The sequence below is a fragment of the Cetorhinus maximus genome, chromosome 7 (assembly GCF_964194155.1).
Source record: "Cetorhinus maximus chromosome 7, sCetMax3.hap1.1, whole genome shotgun sequence".
Classification (NCBI taxonomy): domain Eukaryota; kingdom Metazoa; phylum Chordata; class Chondrichthyes; order Lamniformes; family Cetorhinidae; genus Cetorhinus; species Cetorhinus maximus.
In genome coordinates this window covers 37268296-37281384 of record NC_135885.1, presented here as the reverse complement: position 1 = coordinate 37281384, position 13089 = coordinate 37268296, and the positions used below count along the sequence as shown (strand labels likewise).

At 43.0% G+C, this 13089-nt stretch overlaps 1 protein-coding gene across 6 annotated transcripts in view; it reads left to right on the top strand.

Moving 5' to 3' along the window:
* LOC144682720 (protein furry homolog) overlaps positions 1–13089 on the top strand; it is a 520809-nt gene that overhangs the window by 410100 nt on the left and 97620 nt on the right. For 5 of the 6 annotated variants that reach the window (XR_013577095.1, XM_078545351.1, XM_078545349.1 and 2 more), the window contains exons 42-44: positions 601–788; positions 7293–7387; positions 10248–10855. Coding sequence is in view for 5 of the 6 variants with exons in the window: in XM_078545351.1 (XP_078401477.1) it covers positions 601–788; positions 7293–7387; positions 10248–10855 (891 nt within the window). In the remaining variant the exon portion in view is untranslated. The remainder of the gene's footprint in view (positions 1–600; positions 789–7292; positions 7388–10247; positions 10856–13089) is intronic. The other variant, XM_078545350.1, reaches the window with a different exon arrangement.

The following is a 13089-nucleotide window of genomic DNA, read 5'->3' as shown; positions in this document are numbered from 1 at the left end:
TTTGTTTCAAAATCAAAACTTGTAAGTTTTTCTTTCCTTTCTGGTCAGCCATTTTGACCGCACATCTTCTATGAAGCATCCCACCATTTGGATATGGACCAACTTTCCTGATGCAATAGCCAAGGTTAATATTCAACTTTGAATTATTTAAATAGAATGATGAATGGAATTTCATTCCAAGTCTTTAAAGCTCCTCTACCCCAGGCTCTACCTCCAACCCCGCTATCAAAATGTCCTTCTGAGACCGCCCTTCCCACCCCTTGCAGCATAACTTGATTGATGGGTACCATTCTTTTGTTTGTTAATGACTGCCTCCTGCCACCCGCATTGTGCCCGAAGGTCATGTGCTCCTTCCTGCCAATCTTAAACAGGAAGCTGACTAGACATGCAGATAGCAATCACACTGCTAAGCTCAGGACAAGTTGTTTGCCTTGACTGCCTCAATTTCCTGCTTTAAAATCAAGACTTGCAGCAATGGGGAATTAGTTTTTTTCCTACATTATTTCTTAATTTAAATAATATCTGATATTGTCGATAGTCCTTATCTATTGACAGAACATTTATTATAACTAAAATATGTGGGGTCTCCATTTTTCCTAGGCTGCTGTATGGAACAACGACTGAGTGAAGTTGCCCTACAAACAGCACTATCCAGCTCATCAAGACACTATGCGGGTCGTTCATTCCAAATCTTTAGAGCTTTGAAGCAACCTCTGTCTGCACATGCTTTATCGGACCTACTGTCAAGACTGGTAGAAGTTATAGGAGAACATGGTGATGAGGTTCAGGTATGCTTTACACGTCTGATTAAATTGTCTGCAAGTTACTGTAAAATAAACAATAATTTTGAATATTTTCCCTCATAATTTAGTGGTTAAATACACTGTCTAGTGTGAGACCTAACCATAGAAATTAAGAGGATTTGAAGTTTGATTTCTGGACACTGCTGATCTCAGCTGGAAAAATTAAGTGTGCACTGTGATTGGCTTTGGCCTCCCCAGCTAGCACTTGTCAGACTTTCTGATCACTGTACATTGAATCCTTCTGAAAAGACAGTTCTGTGGTTGCGAAGTGAGAATAAAATCAAGTTTGATTGATGCCACCAAGTTTGAGAAACCAGTAAACATCACCATCTGAGCCCACACATGTTGGATGCCCACATGGGCACACTGCTGGAGAAATTATGGTGCGCCCAGAACTGTAATCCATTATGAGTCACCATTTTCGTAAAACTTAAAAAAAAAGTGAAAATAAACTGCACTGTGACTTGAATTTCTTCCGGGCAGGTTGTTTTGGGTCAACTAACAATAAGCTACCATGGGCTGAATTTCAGATCAACAGTGAAGCAATCTACCCCCTCCCCTATCCAACATGCTCCCCCACAACCCCACTTCACTGGGGCTTGTCAGCCTGGCCCCAGCGAGATTTTGCACTTAGCTGAACATCCGGGTCCACCACTGAACTTTTGACTTAACTCTTTGACTTACCTGCAGCACCGGTAGTAGCCACCGCTCCTGTTTGGCATTGCCAGTGTGCAGAGCTGCCAGCCCCCTATTGTCCAGCAGCCCTATCAGGCAGGACGTCCCCCTCGAGATGGATGGAAGTTCCGCCTCTTAATAATTAATGGGCTGTCGTCCGAAAAAGTAAAGCAGGGCAAGTCGACTAAGCAGAGGCAAGCTGACCCCCAAAATTTATGCTGGGGTGCAGGGAGCCCGCCCTCAGCATAAAATCCAGCCCCATAAGTTGAAAAAAAATTAAATGTGGGATTTTTTAACATGCAAAAAAATTGACATTCAACAAACATAAATTACTCTTTCAGAGCCATTAAGGTTGTTTCGCAGTTATGAACTTCGTACGTCATTAAAATCCCAATTACATTTATTCAACAAGGTGTAACTTTTTCAAGGGTTTTAACAGCAAGACAGAGCATAAGAGTGGAAGCTCTCCTCAGTTCAATGATTTCCAGCTGATTGCATCCTTAGGTCCTCAACAGTGCACCCTCTAGAGAAACATAGAATTACTGACAGCAACTTCTGCATTTCCACATTTAACTGCACACGTATGAACTCCAGAAGTTGCTGTCAGTTTCAGAGTAATGACAGAAAACGTTGGCAGTCTTGGCGCCATTACTACTGCACATTCCGGACCCATATTTTTATTTTTTTAATGTGATGGAAGATATCATTGACAGTGCTATCAAGCGACACTTAACTCAGCAATAACCTGCTCACTGACACTCAACTTGGGTTCCACCAGAGCCACTCAGCGCCTGACCTCATTACAGCCTTGATCGAAACAAGACAAAAGAGCTGAAGCACAGCGGTGAGGTGAGAGTGACTGCCCTTGACATCAAGGCTGCATTTGACGGTGTGTGGCATCATGGAACCCTAGCAAATCTGAAGTCAACGGGAATCAGGGAAATCTCTCCGCTGGCTGGAGTCAAATCTAGCGCAAAGGAAGATGGTTGTGATTGTTGGAGGTCAATCATCTCAGTTCTGGGATATTGCTACAGGTGTTCTGCAGGGTAGTGTCCTAGGCCCAATCATATTCTGCTGCTTCATCAATGACCTTCCCTCCATCATAGGATCAGAAATGGAGATGCTCGCTGATGATTACATAATATTCCACACCATTCGCAACCACTCAGATACTGAAGCAGTACATGTCCATATGCAGCAAGAACTAGACAATAGTTAGGCTTGGGCTGATAAGTGGAAAATAACATTTGCACAACAAAGTGCCCAACAATGACCATCTCCAACAAGAGAGAATCCAACCATCTCCCCTTGACATTCAATGACACTACCATCGCTGAATTCCCCACTATCAACATCCTCGGGGTTACCATTGACCAGAAACTGAACTGGACCAGCCATATAAGTACCATGGCTACAAGAGCAGTTTAGAGGCTTGGAATTCTGTGGAGAGTAACTCACTTCTGACTCCCCAAAGTGTGTCCAGCATCTACAAAGCACAAGTCAGGAGTATGATGGAATGCTCTCCACTTGCCTGGATGAGTGCAGCTCCAACCACACTCAAGAACCTCAACCCCATCCAGGGCAAAGCAAGCTGCTTGATTGGCACCCTGTCCACCAACTTAAACATTCACTGCCTCCACCACTGATGCACAGTGGCAGCAGTGCATACCATCTACGAGATGCACTGCAGCAATTCATCAAGGCTCCTTTGACAGTACCTTCCCAACTCACAACCTCTACCACCCAGAAGGCCAAGGGCAGCAGATGCAAGGGAACTCTACCACCTGCAAGTTCCCCTCCAAGTCACACGCCATCCTGACTTGGAACATTTCATCGTCGTTGGGTCAAAAGCCTGGAACTCCCTCCCTAACAGCGCTGTGGTTGTACCTATACCATATAAACAATAGTGGTTCAAGAATGTGGCTCACCACCACCCTCTCAAGGGCATTTAGAAATGGGCAATAAGTGCTGGCCGAGCCAGCGATGCCCACATCCCATGAAGAAACAATAATAATTTTAAACATTCTTGCATTAGACACAGTTTACATGAGTATTTTAGTATCTGTTCAAGAACTGAAGGCAATGTCTTCCTTTGAAAAAATTCTCATACGGGACATTTGGAAGTAACAGGCTTGATGGGCCAAATGTGTTATAATAAGATAACCAGTCAGTGAAGGATAGAACTAAAACCTAGAGTGGAATTTTTGTGCCCGTTGGCATTGGGCATGCACAGTGGCATGAGTGGACAATATGGCACAAAGGCCAGAAATCTGTTTCATGATGTCATGAAACCAGTTTGCGATCATGAGCTCAGCCAATCGATGGTGGGCCGTGTTCCCCGCCATCGGACATCGGGAACCTCATTATAATACACCTGCATATCATTATAAGGCCAGCCCACCAGAATCATCCCCAAACCTCTGGAATGTCTGCCCACGTTGGCGTGATTGCATGCCAGTGCAGAACACACCTTGACAAGTGTGATGTGCAGTAGTCGGAACTTACCGTCAGGGCCTTGCTCACATCATCAGGGCCTTGTTCACATCGTGGACATCCGAGGAGCAGAAGATGCTGGAGCCCGACAGCAACAGCACACTGGAGGAACGTCCATGGTATGCTGGGTGGGTTCTCATGGATATGGCTCTGCTGCGAAGCAGCCCACAGAAGTTGGAAAGTCACCGTTGAGGATCTGCTCACAACAGATGATGGTCAAGGGGGTGGAGAGGAAGGTCCAGCTGTGTTTGGGAGAGGAAGATGTACTCAAGGGTGAGAGAGGAGGGTCTAGGATTGACTGGGAGAAAAAGAGGCATCAGGATGGGGTGAGGTTGGGAGAAGGAGAATGAAGGTGTCGGGGGAGTGGTTGGGAGGGGGGAGGGAGTACAGTGGAGGGGGTAACGGGAGAAGACGGCAACTAGAGAGGTAAATAAGGAGGGTGGATGTTGTAAGGGACGGAGTTCAGACGGGGAGAAGGAGTGCGGAGAGGGAGGGAGACGGATGGGGAGGAAGGAGCGTGGAGGGTGTCTGGGGGGAAGAATGAGTGCAGAGAGGGGACGGAGTAAGGCTGGAGGAAGAAGTAAGGGTGCCCTGCCCCCCACACACTTCTGCCTTCCGAATCACTTGTTGGCCAGCAGTTTCCTCTGCGGTGTCAGAGGACGAGGTTGAGGGGGTCACAGTCAAAGGGGACTCAGAGGGAGGGGACAGCCTCTGAGATTCCTGAATGGATGACCCAGGGGTGTGTAGCTGCTGCTCCAGCTCCCTTCGGGTGCCCAGGGGCCCCACCCTGACTGCTTGAGGGGAAGGAGCACCTGGAGGGATGCTGAGGTGCGTGTCCTCCTGCTGCGGACATGCGTCTGTGCGATGACCACCAGATTGTGAACCCGAGTCTGCTCTAGATCTAGGTCCCACCGAGGTGCATGTCTCTGAGCTAGTGCAGGGTGTGGGTAAACGATGTCTTCCAGGCTGCTTATTTCCAACGCTTCAATGGAGGAGATGACCTCTTGGCTCCAGGTGAGGACCTGGATGGAGCTGAGGGACTGGCTGGCTGAGGGTGTCGGTCACTTGGCAGAGCTCCCTGTGAACCAAAGTAGAGATAATTAGTGCAGGTCAGTAGAGTCAAAATCAGGAGAGAGAGGACTCACATTTGAGTTGAGAGAGGGATGATGTGGTGCAGGATCCTCACAAAGGCATTCGCCGTGGACCTCACTGTCACCGCAGGCACAATCTATGTCCTCACCAGTCAGCGCAAAGGCACACTCCTCAAAGTAGGTGAGGGGTCTAATGTGGGCCACTGCACCACCGGTCTGGAACCTCTCCCTGCCCTGCTGATGTGAGCAGGCTTCTCCTGCATGAAAACAGATGGAGAGAGTGTGAGCAGAACACAAGGCACTGCATGGAATGTTTGTGTGGTAAGGGGAGCCATGGGGAGGAAGAGGACATGAGCTCAAGAGGTTATGATCTTGATGGAGATGTGAGGGTGTGTGAGAGAGTTGGTGGTGTTGTCCCTTGAGGTGTGAGATCCCTGTGGATGTGTGATGGGTTTGTGAGTGTGTGAGTTGAGAGTGAGGAGAAAAGTGAGTTACCCTAGCGGAAAGGTTGAGACCATTCATCTTGTAGCGGCACTGGGTGGCTGTCCTCTTTTGCAAGGCATTGGTGCTGACCAATGCTGCCACCGCCTACCAGGCTGGATTGATGATGCCGCTGCCAGAGCGGGGGTGGAGAACATCACGGCAGGCCTCCAAGGCATCCAAAAGGCACTTGAGGGACACATCAATGAAGGCGAGGGCGGGGGCTGCAGTTTTTTTGCCTTTCAGGGCCACCCTGTCCTCTGTGCAGCAGTCGTGGGCTGGAAGCATTGAGAGATGTGCACACGGCTGCACTTTAAACATGGCGCCCGTCGTGATGAAACGGCGAGGTGATGGCATGGTGAGCGAATGAGGGACTGGCTGCCATCGAAACAGCGTGTTTTCCAGAATGCATAATGAATGTGGTGGGTTTGGGACAAAACAGTGTGAGAAACCACCATTGCGCTGGCAGGCAGAATGACGATTTTCCCACCCGCTACTGCACTTAGTGCAAATCTAGGATGATTCCGCCCCTAGTCTTTGTACATTTACCAACTTTTATTTACAGGAATGCACATTACATATTGTGCAACTCCAACCAACAGTCACACTTTTTCAGCATGCTTTAATATATGTTTGAGTACAGGTGAGTACCCAGTTAATATGCCCACCACAGAATACAATTAGCCCCCAATTGAAATACAATTAACAAAATGGCTTGCTTCATTTCTGTGTATCTGTCACTGTCATCAAAATGAGAATCTAGATGCCCACAGGTCATAATATAGTTGACAATGACTGGCTTCATTATTTTATATAACCTTCCTTGAGAGTTGTCAGGAACTCGCTGCCACCAGGATTGAAGGAGCAAGAAATGTGTAGTTTAAAAAAAAGTCCAAATATCTGCTGGTTTTCAAGGGTTTCCATGCTTAAGTGTTATAAACAGAACACTGATTGTCTCACCAAGTATTATAGCTCTGACTAGCACCCATGAAATTACACTAAATTTATTCCTAATGTATTGCTTATGATCCTGTCTCACTCATGAAATTAAAAAGTCTTTTGCATTTGGAAGGATATATATCCATTCATATTCATTGTGCATAATAACATGGATCTATTAACTATTACTGTGTTTACAAAATCAAATAACATTATAAATGATACTTGCACTAACAGTAAGACTGTAAAAATATTTCAGTTGAAAAATGAGTTTAGAATTCTTCAGTATAATAAATCTAGTTTTTATGAATAGTAAATAGCATTTCATTTCTAGCTAGTTTTAAAAACTCTGGCTTAAATTGCTGGGAGCCCACTCTGCCAACTCAATTGCAGTGGAGTGGTAGCCCCACCTGCCCTTGTGGTAACCGTAAATCCCATCCCAAATTTTCTAAGGGTGCATCAACAGCATCCACCTTGACAGAGATCTGGAAAATTTGAGTGGCACCATGCTGCTCCAGGGCAGATGAAGCCTAAGAAAGGCCACATAGACACAAAGCAGCCCAACATCAAAGGAGTTATTGTGTCAACTTTGAAGGTAATCAATCCCTATTAGGAACAATTACTTGCTGAATGATAAATCTATAATAATTATCTAGCAATCTTTTCTCTGTGGTATAATTGTCAAGACTTTCCAATTTATCTTCAAGTGTAATTATTAGAAAAAAAGTTCAATGGAATCTGTCAAGTTACACTTTTAAGAAAGTGCTGCTTATCAAACTCTAATGTTAAATATTATTGTGACTTTTGCTAGGGTTATGTAATGGAAGCACTCCTGACACTGGAATCTGGCATTGACAATTTGGCAGATTGTTTGAAGAACAGTGATTTGTTAGCTGTTCTGTCTAGGTAAGAACTTTTGCTCCTTACAGAACGTTCTGTGATGCCTTGAATGTATGGTATATTATTTCAAGAAAATATTTTTGTTCCAAAGCTAAAGAAGCAGGACTCCAGTTTGATGCTTTATTTCCTACTGCTTTGATCAAGCAATGTCTTCACAGAATTTCTTTCATAAACGATTTAATATATTCAGATATACGCAGGCAAGATACCAACCCATATTGGATCTAACAATGAAATCACCAGAGTGGTAGGAAAATAGGAAATAGCTCATATAGGGCAGCTGACATTACAGTTTTGGAAAATTAAGAGGCGTGTAGCCTCTTAAAAGTAAGTAGCCTCAAGTATGGGAGCAAAAATTTGTAAAGCTTTTCGAAAGGCTGTACTAATAAACATTATTTTAAGCCTATATAAAGACTTTAGAGTCATAGAAGTCTACAGGACAGAAAAAGGCTCTTCGGTCCATCGAGTCTGCGCTGGTCAAACAAGTATCTAACTATTCTAATCCAATTTTCCAGCGCTAGGCCCATAGCTTTGTATGCCATGGCATCGCACATCCAAATACTTCTTAAATGTTATGAGGGTTTCTGCTTCTACCACTCTTTCAGGCAAAGAGTTCCAGATTCCCACCACCCTCTGGGTGAAAAAATTCTTCCTCACATCCCCTCTAAACCTCCTGCCCCTTACCTTAAACCTATGCCCCCTGGTCATTGATCTCTCCACCAAGGGGAAAAGTTCCTTTCTGTCTATCCTATCTATGCCCCTCATAATTTTATACTCTTCACTCATGTCCCCCCTCAATCTCCTCTGCTCCAAGGAAAATAACCCCAGTCTATCCAATCTCTCCTCATAACTAAAACTCTCCAGCCCAGGCAACATCCTGGTAAATCTCCTCTGCACTCTCTCCAGTGCAATCACATCCTTCCTATGATGCGGATTCCAGAACTGCACACAATACTCTAGCTGTGGCCTAACCAGTGTTTTATAAAGTTCCAGCATAACTTCCCTGCTGTTATATTCTCTCCTTCGGCTAATAAAGGCAAGTATCCCATATGCCTTCTTAACCACCTTATCTACCTGTCCTGCTACCTTAAGGGACCGGTGGACATGCACACCAAGGTCCCCCTGATCCTCAGTACTTCCCAGGGTCCTACCATTCATCGTGTACTCCCGTGCCTTGTTTGTCCTGCCCAAGTGCATCACCTCATACTTATCCGGATTAAATTCCATTTGCCAGTGATCAGCCTACCTGACCAGCCCATCTATATCCTCCTGTATTCTAAGGCTATCCTCCTCACTATTTCCCCACCCCACCAATTTTCGTGTCATCCGCGAACTTACTGATCAATCCTCCTACATTCAAGTCTAAATCGTTTATATATACCACAAACAGCAAGGGACCCAACACCGATCCTTGTGGAACCTCACTGGATACAGGCATCCAGTCACAAAAACACCCCTCGACCATCGCCCTCTGCTTCCTGCCACTCAACCAATTCTGAATCCAATTTGCCAAATTGCCTTGGATCCCATGGGCTCTTAACTTCATTATCAGTCTCCCATTGGGGACCTTATCAAAAGCCTTGCTGAAGTCCAAGTAGATTACGTCAAATGCATTGCCCTCATCTACACACCTGGTCACCTCTTCGAAAAATTCAATCAAATTGGTCAGACATGACCTCCCCTTAATAAAACCATGCTGACTGTTCTTGATTAATCCCTGCCTCTCCAAGTGTAGATTAATTCTGTCCCTCAGAATTGCTTCCAATAGTTTCCGCACCACTGAGGTTAGACTGACTGGCCTGTAGTTCCTTGGTTTATCCTTTTCTCCTTTCTTGACTAACAGTACCACATTGGCTGTCCCCTGTGGCACTTCTCCTGTGGCCAGAGAGGTATTGAAAATTATTGCCAGCGCCCTGCTATCTCCTCCCTTGCCTCATTCAACAGCCTGAGATACATATCATCCAGGCTTGGAGATTTATCTACTTTTAAGCCTGGCAGACCACTTAGAACCTCCTCCCTTTCTATGCTAATTTCTTCAATTATATCACAGTCCTTCTGCCTGATTTCCGTACCCACATTGTCCCCCTCACTTGTGAACACCGACACAAAAGTATTCATTTAGAACCGTACCTATGTCTTCCAGCTCCACACACAAATTACGACTATGGTCCTTAATGGGCCCTACTCTTTCCCTAGTTATCCTCTTACTCTTAATGTACTTGTAAAATAACTTTGGATTTTCCTTTATTTTACCTGCCAACGATTTTTCATGCCCCCTTTTTGCTCTCCTAATTTCCTTTTTTAAGTTCCCACAAACAGTCCCAATGTCCCAGAAATCTAAAGCCCTCCCTTCTGCACCATCTTTCCAGCCACACATTCATGTAGACTAACCTCCTATTTCTTTACTCACTAGCGTATGGACCGGAAGTAATCCAGAGATTACTACCTCCGAGGTCCTGTTTTTCAATCTGCATCCTAGCTCCCCAAATTCTGCTTGCAGGACCTCATCTCTCTTTCTACCTATGTCGTTGGCACCAATATCTCTGTCTGTTTGCCCTCCCCCTTTAGAATGCCCTGCAGCCGTTCAGTGACATCCTTGACCCTGGCACCAGGGAGGCTGCAGAAATACCTGTCTGTTCCCCTTACTATCGTCCCCTACCACTATTGCTCTTTCCCTCTTTTTCCTGATGATACAACTTGCTTTTCAACTTTTGCCAAGTTAAAATATGCAACAGATTTGCTTACAACCAACAAACTAATGGAGATGTAAACAAGGAATGTTTAATGCAATCAGAATTACTTATTGCACCTAGAAGTAATGTTGTCAGAATTATGCTATTTAAATTTCTTATTTTGCTTTTATCAGGTCATCCTCTCCTGATTTCATGATGAATACCAAACTGGCATCAAGTCGGAAGAGTACTGGGCAGCTAAATCTAACATCAGGCATATTGAACAGTGGTGGTATTACTGCCGAGCGCAGTAGACATCAGAGAAGCTTTTCTGTGCCAAAGAAGTTTGGTGTTTCAGACAGATCTTCTGATCCTCCACGTAGTGCTACATTGGACAGAATCCAGGCAAATGGTCAACAAGTCATTGTGTCGAAAACCCGAAGCTCATCCTCTCTTAAAGACAACATCATTGACCCAACCAATATTAATAATCCCATGAACCTTTTGGCCACTATTTTCTGGTCTGCTGTAGCACTGATGGAGTCAGATTTTGAGTTTGAATACCAAATGGCACAACGATTGTTAATTAAACTTCTGATTCATCTTCCTTTGGATAAGACCGAAACTAGGGAAAAACTTGAAAAACTACAAGGACAGCTGAAATGGACAAACTTCTCAGGGTTACAGCAGCTGTTGCTGAAAGGATTTACTTCCCTATCCACCACAGACCTAACTCTACAGCTCTTTAGTCAACTGACTCCTGTTTCTCGAATACCTGTGATAGATTTAACTCAAGCAATAGGTAAATGCTTGGAATAATTACAATCATCAAATAGTACTATAGAATTTATTGAAAATGGTTTTGGCCTTTTATATCAAAGTGACATTTTATTTATTGTGTTTTTAATTTTTAAAATTTTTAATTGCTTAAAGGAAAACTCGATCATGTTTAAGTAAGGCTTGGCCACAACGGGGCAATTTTTCATCTGTCGGTAATTTTGCTGCCAAAGGACTGACAAATGCAACATCTTAGTTAGGCAGTGGGGATGCTGGTTCTGATTTTCTGACAGTTTAGTAATGAATAAGACCACTGTTAGCTGAGTAAGAACAGATCCAATTAATTGTATTCACAGTGCATTTTACAAATAATGGGATGGCATGATTATTTAGGGCACAGTGGGCATAAGTCATATTTACAAGAGGACCAAATAGCAAATTCAGCAAGAAAATAGCAACCTATCATGGTACCCATGATATTTTCCAGAGGAAAACTAGAACAAACAGAAGATTTAGATGTACAAGCATAATACTATCTTGATATCTGAGAGTATCTGAAGGTTTAGAACTGCTACTAAAACTGCCTAACAGAGACATATCAAATCTCAGGCTCTTCGGGAAACCTTCTAAGGTTGTGGAGAGTTAAGGTTAAACTTTAGCAGGGATGCAAAATTGGCAGTAATGGATCACCCATCTATTATACACACCACCTGATTTTTTTTTCCCGCTGAGAGTTGATGGAAAAGAAAATTGGGTGAGGTGTAAAGAGGGTTACCAATTCTGGTTGGACATACTCCAGGAGTTTCATCACATAACCTCCTGTTTACTGCCTCACATTCAAACTACCTTTCATTCCTCACCACCACCCTTACCCCCTGCCATAAACTATTTTTTATAATTTATAAATGAAAGTGTTCAAAGAAAATGAAAAAAAAATCCCCTATTATTATTCTTCTCCTGGATTGTTTTCAACAGTTCCAGGACAATCCTGAAGGATTGGTAACCCTAGCTGTATAACAAACAGGGATCTGGTACCACCCATTTTGTGCCCCTGGCAGTTTAATTTTACCTCCTGCGAAATGGTAAAGATAATTTATTGTCCTCTGTGACTTTCAACTCATGTGCCTGATACTGTGAAAGTAATCAAACTCTTTAAGAGTCACATCTATTTTCACAAATGGGCAGATACACAGGGTGTGGAGGGGAACATGACAACTATCATAATTAGAGAGAAAAGGAGCAAATTGCTCTTCATCTTAGAGAAAACAGGCAGACATTTTGTGGTTATATTTGGAAAGTAAAACATTTAAAAACAAACAGGATTATTAAAAGAGAAGTTAGGCAGCCTATGCTTAGTGGAGGATCAGGGCATAGTAAAATGTTTAGAGTAGATCAGTAAAGTTTATATGTCTACTTAATGTGCATTTCAGTGTATTCTGTTATGCAGGCACTGGTACCTTTGTAAAAACATTTATAAGAAAATAGTTTGAGTATATTTAGCAGTCATGCATATGCTTCACTGATTGAATATGCCCTTTTCAGTACTCATAAATTAAATATTTGGCGATATCCAACCTTTTAGGGTAACCAACTGAATTTCTAGCAAAAAGACCACTAAATGATCTGAAAGCTTTAAAAGTGATTAAAAGTCTCGATACATTCATATGGAAATATTAAAAAAATAAATGTAAGAGGGCGTTTAATACAAGTCTCCTCTTACATAAGTTTCATTTTACTATTGATCTGTTGCTGTTTGGACTAACACAAAACCAATACAGTTAAAACATTTTCAAACACATTCAGTTTCCAATGATCTCCTAGATTTTGTTTTCTCAAGTACTATAATATTGTTATGAAAATACTTCTTCACAAGGACCACTACAAAGACTTAACACTTCTCAAAAATCACTTTTAAATTATTTCACAAATTTAAGCAGGAATTGTAAATTAGTTAAAAGAATATTAAACAATAAAAAGCAATAGGCTGTTCTATTTTTCTCAGTGACAGGAACCTTTTGGAACTCTACTTTTTCAATCTATTACCTCTTCTGATGTAAATTTTATGAGATGTCTGATTGTATTGATAAAGTCGATCTTGTTCTCATTTTATTTGGGCACATGATTGACAATTGAGACTCAAGTAAATATTAAATAATGCATATCAATGCCAAGGAAAATGACAGCACAAAGAGAAAATATATAGTACAGCAATGAATGGAACAAATCCACCATAGAATTTGACTTATTACGTTTATAAAT